Source organism: Myotis myotis, unplaced genomic scaffold, assembly GCF_014108235.1.
Source record: "Myotis myotis isolate mMyoMyo1 unplaced genomic scaffold, mMyoMyo1.p scaffold_m19_p_62, whole genome shotgun sequence".
In the NCBI taxonomy this organism is placed as follows: Eukaryota; Metazoa; Chordata; class Mammalia; order Chiroptera; family Vespertilionidae; genus Myotis; species Myotis myotis.
The window spans coordinates 226,280-246,025 of NW_023416371.1; the positions used below are offsets into that span (position 1 = coordinate 226,280).

At 39.3% G+C, this 19,746-nt stretch overlaps 1 protein-coding gene across 3 annotated transcripts in view; it reads left to right on the forward strand.

Annotated features, from left to right (window-relative positions):
- TMEM87B (transmembrane protein 87B) overlaps positions 1-16,182 on the forward strand; it is a 50,709-nt gene extending 34,527 nt beyond the window's left edge. For 2 of the 3 annotated variants that reach the window (XM_036315850.1, XM_036315848.1), the window contains exons 15-19: positions 7,293-7,366; positions 8,498-8,571; positions 11,389-11,441; positions 12,025-12,055; positions 13,168-16,182. In XM_036315850.1, coding sequence (XP_036171743.1) covers positions 7,293-7,366; positions 8,498-8,571; positions 11,389-11,441; positions 12,025-12,055; positions 13,168-13,227 — 292 coding nt within the window. In that variant the 3' untranslated portion in view covers positions 13,228-16,182. The remainder of the gene's footprint in view (positions 1-7,292; positions 7,367-8,497; positions 8,572-11,388; positions 11,442-12,024; positions 12,056-13,167) is intronic. The other variant, XM_036315849.1, reaches the window with a different exon arrangement.
- The last annotated feature ends 3,564 nt before the right edge of the window (positions 16,183-19,746 follow it).

Sequence of the window (19,746 nt, forward strand, 5' to 3'; positions counted from 1 at the left end):
GATGTACCACAGTTTTCTAATCCATTCATCTACTGATGGGCACTTAGGCTGTTTCCAGATCTTAGCTATGGTGAATTGTGCTGCTATGAACATAGGGGTGCATATATCCTTTCTGATTGGTGTTTCTGGTTTCTTGGGATATATTCCTAGAAGTGGGATCACTGGGTCAAATGGGAGTTCCATTTGTAGTTTTTTGAGGAAACTCCATACTGTCTTCCATAGTGGCTGCACCAGTCTGCATTCCCACCAGCAGTGCACAAGTGTTCCTTTTTCTCCACATCCTCTCCAGCACTTGTCGTTTGTTGATTTGTTGATGATAGCCAGTCTGACAGGTGTGAGATGGTACCTCATTGTTGTTTTGATTTGCATCTCTCGGATGATTAGTGACTTTGAGCATGTTTTCATATGTCTCTTGGCTTTCTGAATGTCCTCTTTTGAAAGGTGTCTATTTAGGTCCTTTGCCCATTTTTTGATTGGATTGTTTATCTTCCTTTTGTTAAGTTGTATGAGTTCCCTATAAATTTTGGAGATTAGGCCCTTATCGGATATGACATTGGCAAATATGTTTTCCCACACAGTGGGTTTTCTCGTTGTTTTGTTGATGGTTTCTTTTGCTGTGCAGAAGCTTTTTATTTTGATGTAGTCCCATTTGTTCATTTTCTCTTTAGTTTCAAGTGCCCTAGGAGCTGTATCAGTGAAGAAATTGCTTCGGCATATGTCTGAGATTTTGTTGCCTTTGGATTCTTCTAGAATTTTTATAGTTTCCTGTCGTACATTTAAGTCCTTTATCCATTTTGAGTTTATTTTTGTGTATGGTGTAAGTTGGTGGTCTAGTTTCATTTTCTTGCATATATCTGTCCAATTTTCCCAGCACCATTTATTGAAGAGACTATCTTGGCTCCATTGTATGTTCTTGCCTCCTTTGTCAAATATTAATTGAGCATATTGGTTCTGGCCGATTTCTGGGCTCTCTATTCTATTCCATTGATCTATATGCCTATTCTTGTGCCAGTACCAGGCAGTTTTGAGAACAGTGGCTTTGTAATACATCTTGATATCTGGTATTGAGATCCCACCTACTTTGGTCTTTTTCAGGATTGCTGCAGCTATTCGAGGTCTTTTTTTATTCCAGATGAATTTTTGGAGAGTTCGTTCTAGATCTCTGAAGTATGCCGTTGGTATTTTAATGGGGAGTGCGTTGAATTTATAGATTGCTTTGGGTAGTATGGACATTTTAATGATGTTGATTCTACCAATCCATGAACACGGTATGTTCTTCCATCTGTTTATGTCTTCCTCTATATCTTTTTTCAACGTCCTGTAGTTTTCTGAGTAGAGGTCTTTTACCTCTTTAGTTAAGTTTATTCCTAGGTAGCTTAATTTTTTTGGTGCGATGGTAAACGGGATTGTTTTTATAATCTCTCTTTCTGAAAGTTCACTATTGGTGTATAGAAATGCCTCGGATTTCTTGGGGTTAATTTTGTATCCTGCTACATTGCCAAATTCATGTATTAAGTCCAGTAGCTTTTTGATGGAGTCTCTAGGGTTTTGTATGTATAATATCATGTCGTCTGCAAATAAGGACAGTTTTACTTCCTCTTTTCCAATTTGGATGCCTTTTATTTCTTCTTCTTGCCGAATTGCAATGGCTAACACTTCCAGTACTATGTTGAACAGGAGTGGTGAGAGGGGGCATCCCTGTCTTGTTCCTGTTCTTAGGGGAAATGGTGTTAGTTTTTGTCCATTGAGTATGATGTTGGCTGTGGGCCTGTCATATATGGCTTTTATTATGTTGAGGTATGATCCTTCTACTCCCACCTTGCTGAGAGCTTTTATCAAAAATGGGTGTTGAATTTTGTCAAATGCTTTTTCTGCATCAATTGATATGACCATGTGGTTTTTTTCTTTCAATTTGTTTATGTGATGTATCACGTTTATTGATTTGCGGATATTGTACCATCCTTGCATCCCTGGGATAAATCCTACTTGGTCATGGTGTATGATCTTTCTGATGTACTGCTGGATCCGATTTGCTAAGATTTTGTTGAGGATTTTGGCATCTATGTTCATGAGGGATATTGGCCTGTAATTCTCTTTCATTGTGTTGTCTTTACCTGGTTTTGGTATTAGGGTGATGCTGGCTTCATAGAATGAGCTTGGAAGTGTTCCTTCCTCTTGAATTTTTTGTAGTAGTCTGAGGAGGATAGGTTTTAGTTCTTCCTTGAATGTTTGGTAAAACTCCCCTGTGAAGCCGTCTGGTCCTGGGCTTTTGTTTGCTGGAAGCTTTTTGATGACTGCTTCAATTTCTTCCATAGTTATTGGCCTGTTGAGATTTTTAGATTCTTCCTGATTGAGTTTTGGAATGTTGTATTTTTCTAGGAATTTGTCCATTTCCTCCAGGTTGTCTAGTTTGTTGGAGTAGAGCTGTCCATAGTATTTTTTAACAATCATTTGTATTTCTGTGGGGTCTGTTGTTATTTCGCCTCTATCGTTTCTGATTTTGTTTATTTGGGTCCTCTCTCTTTGCTTCTTGGTGAGTCTGGCTAGAGGTTTGTCAATCTTGTTTATCCTTTCAAAGAACCAGCTCTTGGTTTCATTGATTTTCTGGATTGTTTTTTTGGTCTCTATGTCATTTATTTCTGCTCTAATCTTTATTATCTCCTTCCTTCTGCTCACTCTGGGGTTTTCTTGTTGCTCTCTTTCTAATTCTTTGAGTTGTAGAGTTAGATGATTTACTACCATTTTTTCTTGTTTGTTGAGATAGGCCTGTAGAGCTATAAACTTCCCTCTCAGGACTGCTTTCATTGTGTCCCATAGGTTTTGGATTGTTGTGTTTTCATTGTCATTAGTTTCCAGGATGTTTCGAATTTCTTCTTTGATTTCATTGGTAACCCAATCAATATTTAATAGCATGCTATTCAGCTTCCAGGTGTTTGAGTATTTTGGGTTGTTTTTATTGTAGTTTATTTCTAATATTATGCCATCGTGGTCTGCGAAGACGCTTTTTATGATTTCAATTTTCTTGAATTTGGGGATACTTTGCTTGTGACCCAATATATGGTCTATTTTTGAGTATGTCCCATGAGCACTTGAGAAGAACGTATATTCCCTGGCTTTGGGGTGAAGTGTTCTGAAGATGTCTATTAAGTCCATCTGATCTAGTGAGTCATTTAGGATTGCTGTATCTTTGCTGATTGTTTGTCTATAGGACTTATCCAGTGCTGTTAGTGGTGTATTAAAGTCCCCTACTATGATTGTATTGTTGTCGATCTCTCCTTTGATATCTTCCAGGAGTTTTTTTATGAATTTGGGTGCTCCTGCATTGGGTGCATATATGTTTACCAGGGTTATATCTTCTTGTTGTATTGATCCCTTTAGTATTATGAAGTGGCCTTCCTTATCTCTTGTTATGGCCTTCACTTTGAGGTCTATTTTGTCCGATATAAGTATTGCTACCCCAGCTTTCTTTTCCTTTCCATTTGCCTGAAAGATATTTTTCCATCCTTTCACTTTCAGTCTGTGTGAGTCCCTTCTAATGAGGTGGGTTTCTTGTAGACAGCAGATGTATGGGTCATGTTTTTTTATCCATTCAGCCACTCGATGTCTTTTGTTTGGAGCATTTAGTCCGTTTACGTTTAAAGTTATTATTGAAAGGTAGTTGTTTGTAGGCATTTCTGTTTTTGTGTGGCTGTTTTCTTTCTGAGCTTTTTATTTCTTATTTTTATACCAGTCCCTTTAGCATTCCTTGCATTGCTGGCTTGGTGGTGATAAACTCCCTTAGCCTTTTTTTGTCTGTGAAGCTTCTTATTTCCCCTTCAAGTTTGAATGATAGCCGTGCTGGATAGAGTATTCTTGGATTCAGTCCTTTGCTTTGCATCACTTTGTAAATTTCCGTCCATTCTTTTCTGGCCTGATGTGTTTCTGTTGAGAAATCATTTGACAATCTAATGGGAGATCCCTTGTATGTAACTTTCCGTCTCTCTCTTGCAGCCTGTAAGATTCTCTCTTTGTCCTGAACATTTGCCATGGTAATTATGATGTGTCTTGGTGTGGGTCTTTTTGGGTTCACCTTGTTTGGGACTCTCTGGGCTTGTGTGACTTTTTTCTTCCCCACCTCAGGGAAGTTTTCTGATATTATTTCTTCTAATAGGTTTTCTAATCCTTGTTCATCCTTCTGTTGTTCTGGTACCCCTATTATTCGTATGTTGTTTCGTTTCATGTTGTCCCAAAGCTCCCTTAGGCTCTCCTCCTGTCTTTTCATTTTTTTCTCCAATTGCAGTACGTTTTGGGTGTGTTTTGCTTCCTTGTCTTCTAAATCACTAATTCGGTCCTCCGCTTCTCCTAGTCTACTGTTGATACTTTCAATGGAGTTTTTCATTGCAGCTATATCACTCTTCATATCTTCTTGGGTCTTACTTAAGTTGTTGATTTTTTCATCTGTTTCTTCTAGCTTCTTCCATATGTTATCGATTTTTTCATCTGTTTCTTCTAGCTTCTTCCATATGTTATCGATTTTTTCATCTGTTTCTTCTTGCTTCTTGCTGAGGTTGTCGATTTTTTCCTCCATCCGGTTTATGCACTCTAGGACCCTTATTCTGAATTCTTTTTCTGTCATGTTGCATGCCTCTGTATTACTTAGCTGCTTTTCTGGAGAGTCCTCCTTCTCTTTCCTTTGGGGGTTTCTTTGTCTACCCATGTTTGATCTCACTGACATATCTAGACGTTGAGTCGTTCAGTGGCTGCTCCCTTGGTGGCAGTGACTCCTTGGTCTGCGGTTCCTCTTCGGGCGGTTGCGGTAGCAGCTGCTCTTCAGTTGGCAGCAGCTCCTCTGGTGGGTGCTGTTCACAGCTGTGGTGGCTCTTCTGGCTGGTGGGGCGAGGTTTCATGTACAGCTGCTGTTCCTCAGCAGAGGGTGTGGTGCTCAGGAGGTTGCTGTTGCTTGGATCTGCTGCGTTGATTTAAAGGCACAAAATACAACACAACAAGGCACCACGTACCAGGCACTATACACAAATATATTCACGATATTAATAACCCCAAATAAAGGTGACCACCTGAATTAAGAGAATTAGGGGATAAGGAAGAAGGAAGAGAAAAAGAGAAAAGAGAAAAAAGAAAAGAAAATTAGGGACCAAAAAAAGGAGTGCAAAAATGAAATTGGGAAAAAGGAGGGGGTAAAGTAAAAGCGAGAAAAGAAAGGAAAAGAAAAAAAAAGAGCGAAAAGAGAGAATGAAGTGGAAGAGGGGAAGAGACTTTTTATATGAGGAGAATACTCCTATAGAACAGCCATTAATCCCAACAAATTCCAGCAACAGCTCCCTGGAGATGAATGCAAACTAGAAACAACCAATAATATAACGATGAAAATAGAATGGAGAACACTAATCCCAAAATAAAATAAAGAGAAAATAAAATGGCACTTTAAAAAAAAATGGTAAAATGGTAGCAGTAATAATACTGGTTAAAAATAAGAAGGTAGTAATTAAAAGGGTAAAATCAGGTGATGGAAAAAAGAAGAAAAGAAAAAAAAAAAGAAGAAAAGGAAAAGAAAAAAAAAAAAAAAAAAAAAGAAAAAGAAAAAAAAAGAAAAAATTTGTTTCTTAGTTAAAAGGTGAAAAAAGAAAAAAAAAAAAATATTGCAGTAGTGAAGGTCCTTCGGTTCTTCTATTCTTCAGTGTGGCTCGCCTTAGACCTGCCAGGTATTCAGGAGAGTGTTGAGTTTCCCTGCGATACACTGTTCCTCTGTGTTGTAAACCACAGTCCTTATTTTAAAGCAAGCCGCATTTGTTTCCCAGACTGCCTTATTTTGTGTTTAGCAAAGAGTCAGTTTGTGGGTCAGCCTCTGGGTGGCAGTGTTCTGGGGTTGGCCTCTGAGGCTACAGGGCCTCTCTGTCCAGTGGAAGTTCACTGCCCAGAGCTGGCTGCGTAAGAGTTACCAGTGCTGTGTTGTTGCTGGGATTGAAAATCCCTCTATAGGCCAGACCCTGTTAACTCCCAGGGACTGATCAGGTTATTTTAATCCTTGATCTCCTAGAGGGTGGAATCTGGGTGTGGCTGTGCGCCTTGCCTGGGGGCTGGGGGGAGGAGTCTCACTCTCCGGAGAGAATGGCTGCCTCAGACGTGGGCTCAGGGGTGACTCAGCACTCAATTCGCTGTCACCTCTCCCGGCCCCCCTTCTCTCCTCAGTCTCTCCCCAGATTCCACTCCTCCGCACACTCTCCCTCTCTTCAGCACAGGTGAGTGTCTGTATCCGAAATGTCCCATGAACAGGGTTCAGTGAAAACAAACAAACAAACGCCGGCCGCGGAAACGGGGAAGGCTTGGTTTCTGTAAGCTTCTTCTCTTACCGGGACTGCATGGTCTGGTCAGCTCTTCAGGCTGCCCCCTTTAGGCTCAGTCCTCTGTGATCACAGACCGAGCTCTCAATTCCCCCGGAGGCGCCAGGAATCCCGCGGTTCTCCTTTCCCCCGTCAGGGGCTGTGCCTGTCCCAAGGGACGCGGCTGTCTGCCACGCGGTCTCCCTCCGACTCTCTGGGCTCAGAGGTCTGGCAAACTTTCCTGCCCAAATCCCTGGTTTTTTTACCTTTCCAGGGGAGTTCTGCTCTTCCCGGCTGTAAACCGTCTCGCCAGCTGAGGAATTTCGCCAATTCGGGGTGGATGTTACTAGTTTCAGCTGCTCACTCCATTTGCTCAGGGACACGACCTGGGATGCGTCTGCCTATACCGCCGCCATCTTCCTTTTTCCTGCCATGTTACTTTTAATGGCTATATGGCCTTCCATGTTATGAATGTAGCATAATTTATGGAAGCAGTCCCTGAATATTAAACATTTTGTTTCTAGGGTTTTTGCCATTATTATCAGCAGTGTTTTGTGAATGCTGTTGGACCTAGTAAATGTGGCTCACTCGTGTGTTTTATTTTCACCAATCATGTTTAATAATTATTTGTTATCTATAATTAGCAGTTTCTCTTTTGTTAGGGCAGGAATTAATCGTGTGAGCAGGGAGGGAGACCTGGCATGAGCAAGAGTCCCTCCCTGAACATGACACGTTGCCGGACTGCTCTCCAGACAGATCTCACTCATTTCTGCTCTCACCAGCGGGGCTGGGGTGCTCAGGTCCACGATTTCTTCACAATAAAAACCTCCATAATTTAAGAGTAAAAGTAATTAAATTTTTAACTTACGCGAAACTTTAAAAATTGTAGATGTTTTTATGTGTAATGACTCTTAGCTAAAAGCTGAAAATTGAACAGGCTTAAACACACTAGTAAAACATGTTGTTTTGACACAGGTATGCCTTCATGCCCTTAATAGATGATTCTGATGATGAAGTTGAAGAATTCATGGTAACATCTGAAAATTTAAGTGAGTGATATGTTTTCTTACGGAGTGATAATTGTATATATTTTAACAAAGAAGTATTGTATCTTTACCTGTGATGTAAGGTCAGATACATTTTTTTCTTATAAAATATTTTAAAAATTATACCTGTAGAAACCTTTATTATGCTAGATTCTAATAAAAGAGGAATCAGTAATGAAATTTTCAAGATTATTAATGTAGTTTGAGCTTTGTTACTGATTTGCTCTAAATCAGTGGTTCTCAACCTTCCTAATGTCACGACCCTTTAATACAGTTCCTCATGTTGTGGTGACCCCCAATTTCATTGTTACAAATTGAGCATAATTAAAGCATAGTGATTAATCACAGAAACAATATGTAATTATATATGTGTTTTCCGATGGTCTTAGGCGACCCCTGTGAAAGGGTCGTTTGACACCTAAAGAGGTTGCGACCCACAGGTTGAGAACCAATGCTCTAAGTAGTGAGGTAGGTATACTGCTTTTCACAAAAATGATTTGGTATATATTCATCTTCCTGGTGATTACTCAATAGAGTCACCTCTTCTTGCTCTTTAAAATTAGGCACATCTGTAATTTCACAGTCATGCCCAAAACATTTTAGTGCTAATTTCATCTTTCTATTAGTTTCTACATAGCATTTTATTAATTTTAACATAATACTCTAATCAATAATTTGAGTAGAATACAATGGAACTCTTCCCAGAGGAAGATGAGAAAACCCAGAGTCTGTATGATACATTGTCAGTGTCCAGTATGCAGTGGTAAATTACTAGATGTGGGATGAAACTGGAAACGGTGACCCATAGTTAATGGAACAATCAGTCAATAGAGATCAGGAGTGGCATAGATATTACACTAAGCAAGAAAGGTTTTAAAAGTAATTATTACAAATATATTAAAGAATCTACAGGAATAGATTGGTGAAGACAAGGTAAATTTCAGAAGAGATGAAAACTTAGAAAAAGGATGAGAAGGAGAGAGACGAGGAGGAGAAGGAAGCACAACCAAATAGATAATACTATTAATTCTTCTTTTAAAAACATAGTATTATTTCTTGTTATTAAATATGAGTCTATGAAGGAAAATATTATATAATTTTATGTACTTGTCTCTATAACATTTCTCATTATAGCTGACGGAATAAAATTAAGGACCTCAAAAACGGTTTCCAATGGAACAGCTAAACCACCTACTTCTGATAATTTTGTGAGTAACATACATGTTTAATAGTTCAGTCTTTAATACTTAAGGAATTGTCACTTTTATTGACCACCAGAAGAACATTTCTTTTTTTAATACTCACCTACGGTTATTTTTCCATTGATTTTTTTAGAGAGTAGGAGGGAAGGGTTGGGGGAGCGAGTGAGAGAGAGAGAAACATTGATGTGTGAGAGACACATCAACCAGCTGCTTCCCGATCAAGCCAAGAAGTGAACCCTCAACCCAGATACATATCCTTGACCAGGAATTGAACCTGTGACCCTCTGGTCTACAGGCCAGTGCTCTAACCACAGAGCACACCGTCCAGGGCAAGGAAACATATTTTACTAATGTTTTTTGTATGAAAATAAATGTTAGCAAGTAGCAGCAATATTGGTTAAGTCTATAATAGTGATGGCAAACCTATGACACATGTGTCAGAAGTGACACGCGAACTCATTTTTTTGGTTGATTTTTGTTAAATGGCATTTAAATATATAAAATAAATATCAAAAATATAAGTCTTTGTTTTACTATGGTTGCAAATATCAAAAAATTTCTATATGTGACACGGCACCAGAGTTAAGTTAGGGTTTTTCAAAACGCTGACATGCCGAGCTCAAAAGGTTCGCCATCACTGGTCTATAACCATAACTGCTGTAGATCCTGCTTCTCATGTGCTGTTCTCCGACCAACAATAGCAGGAGCATCACCCAGGAACTTGTTAGCAACGGAGACTCTCAGATACCCCAGAGCTGCTGAGTCAGAATCTGCTCTCTAGCTGGGGCCCATAGATGATTACCCTGCCCATAAAGGTGGAAAAGCTTTGTTCGAGCAAAAGCTTGTGTTAATTTTTCAGCATTTGAAAGTGATTTTGAAGACATTTTGGTAACATCTGTTATCTGTTGGAAAGGGACTTTTACTATATTTACTGCCTATGCAGTTACAAAAATTATCATTTTTTAAAAAAAAGACGGTGAAAGCTTGAATAAAACGGCAAAATATAGAGCAGAGATGAGTTTTAAAGTACTTTCTGTATATGATTTATGCAGAAAAGTGATAATTATTAAAGTAATTAAGCAAAATTGAAATGCCTATCATACTGTTTTTGTTTGTTTTTTTATTCTCACCTAAGGATATGTTTTTATTGATTTTATTTATTTGTTTTATTTTCGTGGGTATATAAGAGTCTTTATTGTAGCCCAAGTAGCCATTGCTACTAATGAGCCATTAGACAAAAGCAGTCCAGTAAAGTAGTCCTTGCTAATGCAGTAGCAGACACAGGAGCCATCCTGGCAAAAAAAGCACTGGTCGGTCAGTAATTCATCTTCTCCACAAGGCAGCCTCCAACATAGGAGCTCTACAAGAGCTAGCAACAGGCTGGTGAGTGGCAACTTAAGTTCAAACCAGTCAAACAAAAGAGGCTTTCTGCCAAATAGTGTTTTTATTGATTTTAGAGAGGAAGCCGGGGAGAGAAAGAGAAATATTGATGTGAGAAACATTGGTCGGTTGCCTCCTGTACATGCCTCTCCTGGGGATCGAACCTACAACCTAGGATGTGCCCTGACTGGAAATCCAACCCACAGCCTTCTGGTGCATGGGACAGTGTTCCAACCAACCGAGCCACCTGGGCAGGTCTATTATATGGTTTATATCCTTTCTTACAATTAAAAATGTTCTGTTAATACGGTGTAAAAATTCATGTATGCACATAAGTTCTGACAGGATCGATGACCTGTGAGAACAATTTTATTTGCTGGATTTAGTAAATTCTCTAAGTTTCATTTTTGGTAATTAATAATTATAATGTATTCTTTGAGTAGTTTTATGATAATTTAAATAAATTTAAAGAAATCACAACAGTTTTAATTATCTAGTGTTATAGCTTTTAAACTTTCAATACGTTAAGGTATTGTCCTCTTGTTTTAGGAATATATCTCAGTTTGTTTTAAAGCTCAGTGTTTGCAAACACATCAATGGAAAGCCTTTTCATTTCTCTAAATTAAGTGTATTCAGCTCTTGATCAGAAGCCGGGGCCTGATCTCTCATTGACTTATTTCTATTTGAGACTCAGAATTGGGGTTCCTATTAATACTGGCTCAGTTGCTTTGTCTCTCTCTAGGTAAGCAAGTTATTATTAATATTAGGACCAGAATATTTCATGTAATTAATACTAGAACCAAAATATGTCATGTATCCAGGTAGATCACAAAGAAACATTTTGGTTTATTTTACATTATAAACCAAAATATGCATTATACCTTTTATTTTTATTTCTCTCAGTGAGGTAACTATAAGCAAGTTTCTATTTTTTTAAAAAAAATAGTCTAAATGACCTGCTTTCTTTTTTTTATCTATGGAGGAGAGCATAAATATAAGTGATAGATTTTTGTAAAGTTAGAATATTTGTACCATCCTCTTTTTCTTTTGAAAAAAATAAAACTCATAAAACTTGAACAAATTAGGAAGCATAATAAATGCTGGGGGGAAAAATCAATACAAATCAATATTTTTGTTATTTTCTATTGTATAAATCCATTCTTTGTACTTTTATGTGTGTGTTTCTTCTTCAGGACAAAAAATAGCTGCACAGCCAACTAAAACCAAGAATATAAAAATTAAAAATCCATATTTTTGTTTGCCTGTTTAAGAAAATACTGGCATAATTTTTGTAGCATTAGTGCCATATTTTAGGATATGTAAAAATTAAAAGAATGTCATGCATTTTAATTAAATGCTTAAATTTTATACACATTCTGTTTAAAAATTCTGCTTTCAAATAATATTAAGCAAGTATGAATATGTAAATGTTTGTTTCTCCAGGATGAAGATTTGAAGTGGGTGGAAGAAAATATTCCCTCTTCATTCACAGACGTGTAAGTATCCTGTTGGAGCTTGAATCTACATTTTGGCCCGGGTGTGAAGGGATGAGTTCATACTTTGTCATGTGCTTTTCAGCCTCACACCTCCATGTTTTTATAGCCCCCTTCACTGGTCAGTTACTCGTTTACTTCATATGGAATCGCAAAGAAAACGCAGCCTTGCCTTGCTCTGTCTTTCTCCTTCCTTTTACAACAACTATTTTAATACTTGTCCCTTATTACCAATTCCAGATCTATGTTTATAGGATCAGAATCATTTGGTTTTAACTTTTTATTATGGAGAAGTTCAAACACATGTAAACCACATATAACCACATGACCTTGTATGGTGAGGAAGCTCTTGGAGGAAAAACAGGGTGCAGAGGAAGCCCCTCGGGGAACTCTGAGCTGTTCCTGGTCTTCTTTATCGTATTCTGTTTGACACTAGAATTCCAGACCATTTCCGCAGTGCTGAGCCCAGGCATTCGTCTCTGTGGCTCTGTCCGTCCAGGAGAAAAATTGGTGGAGCGTAGTGTGCTCATCTTCAGCTTTCGTAGAGACACTGGCCTTTTAATAACATTTCCCCTTTTTTTTTCAGAGCTCTTCCGGTATTGGTAGATTCAGATGAGGTAAAGTATTTTTGCTGACTTCCTTGGGGCTATTATTTTCACAAAGGAGAAATGCATTTCAGTTGAAAGTTACTTTTTAAAATGATTGCAGAGTGAGCAAGCTGAAAGGTAATGCATTGACTTGTGGGTAAAGTTTAAAGGAACTGGATCCTCATTGAAAGCAGGAGCAAGATAAATGCTTGTTGGAATAAAAGAAGGGAAGAATTCTTTTATGGGATTTTAAGTCTTTGATTTTCTACATCTTGTGTATAGGTAGAGTTTAAAAGATGGCAGTTTGTCTAAGTTAATCTCATACTTGAAGATACTGTGTTGGGGTGTTAAATAAAGTTTCTGACTGATTTTCATTTACTAAGGAAATTTGAATAAAGAATGCGGATTTAGGAAGGTGTTTTGTTTTGTTTTTTGCAGGGCGGCAGGTGGGAGGTGGGGTAGATTAGTTATGGATTATCTGGACCTTGGAAGGTGGCCCAAGACAGGCAGCAGTGTGAAGTGTAAGAATGAGAGGAGGGATGCGAGACGTGAGCTTATGTGAAGAGTTGAAGGCGGTCAGTGGTGCTGAGGAGTAACTTGCGTGGTGGCTGAAGAACGAGGGACCCTGCAGTCTGTTCTGTTTACTGAGAGGCAGGGCCGGTACTTTGCCATCAGCCTGGTGACTCTCTGTCGTTGGATGGGGAGTTTAGAAAGGCTGCAGTGTACTTGTACCCAGATGCAAACCAGTCAAACTTCAGGGTTTATAACTCTACCATGGAATTATTCTTAAAAGAGCATTTATAGTATTCATTTGGTAAATCATGATTTCTAATTCAAAAGTATGTTAATTGGTAAAGAGAGGTGAATTGTCCCTGCCTCTCCCTGGTGACTCTGAGCTCTCAGGATGTGTTCTAGCTGGTGGAATGTTGACGTTCCCTGTACTTCTCAGTGGGTAACTGACTAGACATACCAGGAAGTATGGGTTATGTGGTTTTATTTTCTATACCTAATATTTCTTTGTATAATGTGGAATATACTCAGTTCTCCACAAAAGCCATGACTGTTGAAAGATTAGAGAATTTTGTTAGGTTCTGGAAGAAGTATCAACATTTTGATGAAAATCTTTTCTTTTTCCTTTTTAGGAAATTATGACCAGATCTGAAATGGCAGAAAAAATGTTCTCTTCAGAAAAGATAATGTGAAACCTATTTAACGACTCCCAGGACTAAAAGAGGTCACACAACACATATTTATGGCGTTATCTTGGAAATCTATATATTCAAATTAAGAATTCAGTGGGTGGATGGGTTCTGTACCCTTTTTAAGCTGGCTCTTGAATGTCAGTTTAATGCCCATTAAATTGCCCTACTTGGAAATAATCTTAAAAAAGTATTTTGATAAAACATATGCCCAAAATCCCTAAGCTGATGAGTGGCAGATGTGTGGATTGGGTTGTCTCTTTTCTCTGAAAAATATGGCAGTTCCAGATTTAAGCATTATTTTTACATAAACACCCCTACTATTCTCCCACTGACCTTTGCGGCAAATAAAGCAGGTCAAACACTGCCTCCATCTCTGGGGTTTTATAGTCATTAGATGCCATAGTAATTTCCTTTGACTTTTATACTGAAGTAACTTGATAATAAGAAAATGGTTAACGTTGGGACATCGGATATCTCTGTGGCTGGGAGCTGTGTGTGAGAGGGTGCGCACGTTTGCACAAGCCCTGTTTGTCATTATCACTGTGCACATCAAATCCTGGACGTCTTCACTCTCTGAGCTCAGTGGACACAATACATGGAGAGAGTGGTCCTGAGGGTCACTTCCGAAGATTTGCTCTGCCACTGTCCCCTCACTCAGGCTGTGCGTGCATGTGCTGCTGCTGAACCTGCTGGGGCAGGAGGTGGACACCTGGCTACGTGGCTCCCCCAGAGCACGTCCTCCCGACCAGCTGGGTGTCCCTATAGGAAACTAGAACCTTATCTTGTATGTCATCTTGCATAGTACTTCCTGGTACAGTACATCACGGTTAGTCTTGTAATTAATGTCTTAACCTTCAACCATGTTTTATTCATTATTTTATGTGTAACTTGAAAATTTTCTAATTTTTCTAATGCAGAACATTCTAAATCTGAAAGGCCATTGGAAGTTGTCTGATGGAAGTGTGAATATTTGCTGCTTTCCTGATCAAAGCTGTAGGGCTAGTAGTGGACATTTAGAGTAGGACTTAAAGCTAGAATCAAGCTTGTCTTTCTTATGAGTGAAGAATGATCCCAGAGATTTTGATTGAGAAGCTTTACAGTACAAACACTTAAATATAATCTTTCTTTTTAATTTCATTGTGAAGCCACAAGACAACCTTTTTTCTTTGGAATTTACTTCTCATTTACCCATTTCACAGGGGCTAGTAAAAGAGATTCATTTCCACTAGTAATGTCTCTTGAAAGATACTTTCAACTTTGTTTTCAGTAGTGAATATCACACAGTGTTGTGCTGAGCAGGATGTGGTGGTCAAGGTGCCATCCCTTTGGGACATTCTTCCTAGGAGAGTGCCCAGTTTCAGTGTGGGTTCCATTCCTCTCTCAGTGTCTGCCTCAGTCGTGGGCACCCACCTGTACATTTCGCAGCATTCATGTCCTTCCCGGGGGTGTATTTCACCCTTACCCCAAGTTGTTTGAGACCCAGAGGTGACCACTGTCCTCTTGTCCCTAAAATTTTACCTAATGCCACTGCCCAGATTTCGAGTCAGGTTCATTCCCAACTCCTACGGTTGTAGCAGAATTCTGGATGCAGAATCCTGGGCGGCCAGCCAGTAGGAGCTGCCAGCCAGTTGGGTGGGAGTGGGAACAATGGCCAGTGTGAGACAGGAAACTGCCTCTGACGTAACCCCGATAGTGTTTATAAAAACCCTGTGCTCTGTAGCTGGAAAAATAAATGTTGGACCCTGGATGGCTTAGCCTGAGGCTGAAATGCAGGCTTTCCTCGTTACCCAGAGAAAGTAGGTTCCCTCCTGATGGCCGGTCAGAAATACTGTTTTCAAAGGCATCCATTGTGCCTGTCACTGTCAGTGATCATTGTGTCCTCGGTTGATACCTTATGTCCTGAATAGAGGATTCCTGTGGAGGGCCTTCTGAACCCCCTCATGTGAAAAGGAGGGGGCGCCGTAGGGTTGAGTAGTTCATACAGAGGACCTGGGGAGAAGTGACACCCATGGCTACCATGCAGCTGTCATCCTGCTTCTGCATGAAGGTTCCAGAAACTGGCCATCCCAGTCAGATTAATTTCTTAGGATGCCGTCAAGATGGGTCTTCCTATTAATGAAGGATCTGAGGGCCAGAGTCCACTTTTGTTTTTCTAGGCAAAATGCTTAGAAAAGCATTTGCAATCCATGTTAGATGTATCTGCTGTGTAAAATTACTTAAAAGGGAATTTTTGTGATTTGAGTTCATTGGTAGCTGCTTTAAAAGATAAGTTAATTTATTTCAAAAATAAAAAATAGATGAGTATGTGAATTTTTAAGGCTGAGAGGTAATGTTTCCATACTTTTCCTGTGAAGACAATAATTTTTTTAATCTTTCATGTCCTGTAGAGAATATCGACTTGCCCCCTGTAATATGGTACATTATGTTTGCACTACTAGAATATCGAGACTGAAGTGTGAAAAAATGTACATACAAGGTGATTTTTATATCCTTTTCTAAAAAGGGGTTTGCATCTACTGTGCTAGGCTGCACATGACTGGTCTAAAGTTGAGATGTGCTAGTTTATAAGTCACTGGTTTTGGTACTTGTGTCTTTGCATGATCAACAGCATGCAATAAACAGTACGAAACACCAGGCCTTATACTGATAATTAAACTCCTCAGCACATCAAATGTATATAAGTGACAAATGAGACTTTTAAGGACGTGTACATATAACACAGGAGCTCACTATACACTAAGAAGCTTCCTTAGAACTAGGAAAACATGTATTTGGGGAGAAAGGTTAGGGGCTTAAGAAGTTATATTTTTCTATTTTAAATGGTTAAATTATTGTATAATTTGGAAAAAGTTGCTTTGAATGTAGGACAAAACTATTTCAAAGATTTTTGTTTGAAAAAAGGATATATTTTGTGCCTTAATATTTGTTGTGACTTTTAATAAATTGCTTTCTGAAGTTTTGGGTGATTGGTTCTTGATAATATCTATTAGTGCTAGATTGTGTAAATCTACAGACTCCAATTGATGGCAGGACATGAAATTTTTAAAAGAGGAGGTACAACTGTCAGTGGAAGAAACGTCCAAACCTGTAAGGATTTGTATGAGTTTATTTGACCCAAACTGATGACAGTTGCTGGGAAGCAAAATCTCAACGGATTGAGAAAATGCTCTGGAAAATGGCAGTTTACTACCTATTTTATACATTATAATCAAAGGAGGAGGCATAAGGGTTTACATGAAATCCACTGGTGATAGATTAGGGAGGCGGGAGAAAGCAAAGCAGGGAAATCTCGGAGGTTGAATAAAAAGTAAAATGATAGACACATCTTTTACATGGGTGGGTATAGGATAGTTAACAATTAACATGATAACAATACAGTGAGGGGATTTGTGGTCTCTGCTCTGCTGTGGTTGTGCTTCCAGAAAAAAATTACTTTGAAATTCCGAAGATATATTACCAGGTATGTTTATCATAGATGCAAAAAGAAAACAGAGAGGCTCAGTTAAGGTAAACATTGACCTTTGTCATGACTCCCTGCCATGAGCGGCTTTTAGTTAGAAAGTTTTAATGTCCGACCATCCTCTGCGGTTACTTTAGGTCTCTGTGTTTGTAAGGCTGCCACGCAGACCTCCCCTGAGCTTGTCAGGTTTAGTATGTGGCCCCTCTTTCATCCACGCAGCTAATCAGCAAACCGGGAAAGGTTCAACCTCAGTAGTGATCAAAGAAATGCAAAATAAAAGATGGGGAAATTTTTTAAAATCGACCTAAGTGTATACCATTATATATTTGTAAAATCCTTTTGCTTTCAAAGTCTGATGAAATGAGCATATTAAGATGGTAATGTAATCGATTCAGTCTTTGTGAAAAGACGTTCAACAGTGTGTTTATAACCTGTGAATAATGCCAATTCTGATGTTTTTATATATATGTTTTATTGATTTCAGAGAGGAAGGGAAAGGGAGAGAGAGAGAGAAACATCAGTGATGAGAGACAACCATTGATTGGCTGCCTCCTGCATTTCCTCCATTGGGGATCGAGCCGCAACCCAGGCATGTGCGTTTGACTGGAATCGAACCTGGGACCCTTCAGTCCATGGGCCAACGGTCTATATCCACTGAGCCAAACCAGCTAGGGCGATGATGTTTTTAAAAACGATTCAAATATAGAATAAGGTTTCTGCACATTGTAGCATTATTTAGAGAGTGGAAAGTGACTTACAATTTATGGAATAATGCTACTTTATGGAATAGCCTGCAACCATTAAATTATTATGAAGAATGTAAAATATACAGAAAAGTACTTAATGTAGAAATACATTACAAAGTCACATATGTGACTGTTGTCTGTATGAACAGGAAGGACTGAGTGGAAAGGCCTCATGGCACCATGGTTAGTGTTTAGGTTCAGCTTGGCTGTGGTCACAACCTGATCACAACATTTCTGTAGTTAAGGCAGAAAAGTGTTTCTTGACTGTGTAGCAGTTGTAAGGTGGGTAGAGAGGGGTGCAGGGCATCCCTCTCCCTCAGCCCCCCAACCACAGTGCCTCGGGAACCCAAGGTTTATTTCCGTCTGCGGGCCACCATCTCCAGGGCCTGTCATCTGCATCCATCCTGCAGGAGGGGACAGTTCATGCAGCCTGGGAAGTTTTGTGGGGCTCAACCTGTACATGGTGCACATCACTTCTCAGCATATTCCATTGGCAAAAACTTCGTCACATGGCCACACCAGACTGCCAGTTAGACTGGGAATGTCAACAGCTGTGTGCCCGTCTGCTCTTCTCGTTCCATGAAAGGAAAGGATGGATGATGGATTTGGGGGACAACCAGTGGCTTCTACCACAGATGATTTTTGGGTCAGTGGACAAGGGGAGACTTAAAAGCCTATGTCTTCCCAATTTTCTCAGAAATAATTATGTAAAAAGTGATAGTGCCATAACGAGGCTATTTGATATCAGAAACTCTAGAAATAAGTGTGATCTCAGATCACAGCTTAATCCATTAATAAATAAAATCTAGTCTTAAGTAGATGGAGCAAAGAGTTTTCTTCCTGGAAATTCTGCCAGTCTTAGGAGTATTCCCAGAGGAAAAGCAGGGTGTGTGGGAATAATAGTGATGGTAACTTAGGGGGTGCTTAGTGCCAGGCTTTGTTAACCATTGTGGTCTCCTAGTACCAATGTAACAGGTCAGCCAGCTAGTTTATAGAGGAGAAGACAGACAGTGGTTAAATTATTTGCCCAAGGTCACCCTCCTGGCAAGTGACAAGCTGCTGTAATGGTGCTGGGAAGCATCCTTGAAGAGTGGTCCAAGTCCTGGGAGGCCGGAAGTTTCACGTAACAAGTGTTTGCTTGTTAGAGCGTTAAGTATGTAAATATGTCTCAGGTGCCTGGTGCACAGGCCTTCAAAGACAGCCCAGGTTGTCGAGAAAAGTGCAGCAGTGGTTGTCAGGTGCTGCTGAGACTCAGCTGAACAGGTGCCACACATAAAATCCAAACGCATTCTAAAACTTAGTACACATGCTAGAATGAAGTTACCCAGGACAAGTTCTGTGCCCCTTAAGTGATGCTGAATTTACACATAAATTCCTACTAACAAAGGCTGCTGGGATACTCAGGTCAGGTGTAAATGATGGACAATGTGTCCTTTAAATCATTTTGGGAAGGTAATAAGAAATTTATGTGCAGGGAAGATTTTAAAAGCTCCCCAGCAGATGGTGCCAAAGTAACATTTCTGAAGAGATCTAATCTCAACATTTTTTGGTCTCGAATTCTTGCATTTAAAAAACTTACAAATTTACATTTACTTAGATACCATTAAACAAATTTAGATATGAAATAAAAATCCAGAATGTATACACGGAGTCCCTCCATCCTGGCACAACACTTACCGTTTTGGTATTTTTCCAGTCTCCCTCAGAATTAGAACTTGAAAGCTGGAAGGTGCCTCTGATAGCATCTTACAGACAAGAAAATGGGGAACCACACAGCTGCTTTGGCCCCAGGTCCCTCAGGCCAGAGTTGAAGCCTGTCTCCTAGATTGCTCTTCTCACCTTTGGGTTCTTAGGGCCAGAGGAAGAGAGATACATGTTGGTCCATGAACTGCACACCAGAACTTGAAATACACTTTATATGCTTTGGTTATCTGTTGCTGCATGAATTTATGTGACTTTGTTATCTTTCAATCTAGCCTCCAAATTCCTGTTTCCGTAAACAGTCCTAATTCGGATTCTCTGTTGTTTAATTTGATAAGTGGAGATTTCTTTGGGGAAGAGTAGAGTCCAGAGAGTTAGGGGCAGTGTTTATTTTTAGCACTATGAACATACTGAAAATAAGACATTCTATTCCATATATTTTCCCTTAAAAAAAAAAAAGCTTTGGGTATTAACATACCTGCTTGCAAAGACTTTAGACATGTTAAGATGAGAATGAGCCTGGCTGGAGTGGGTCAGTTCATTGAGCATCGTCCTGTGCACTGAAAGGTTTCCAGCTCAATTCCCAGTCAGGTTGTGGTCATTCAAAAGGCA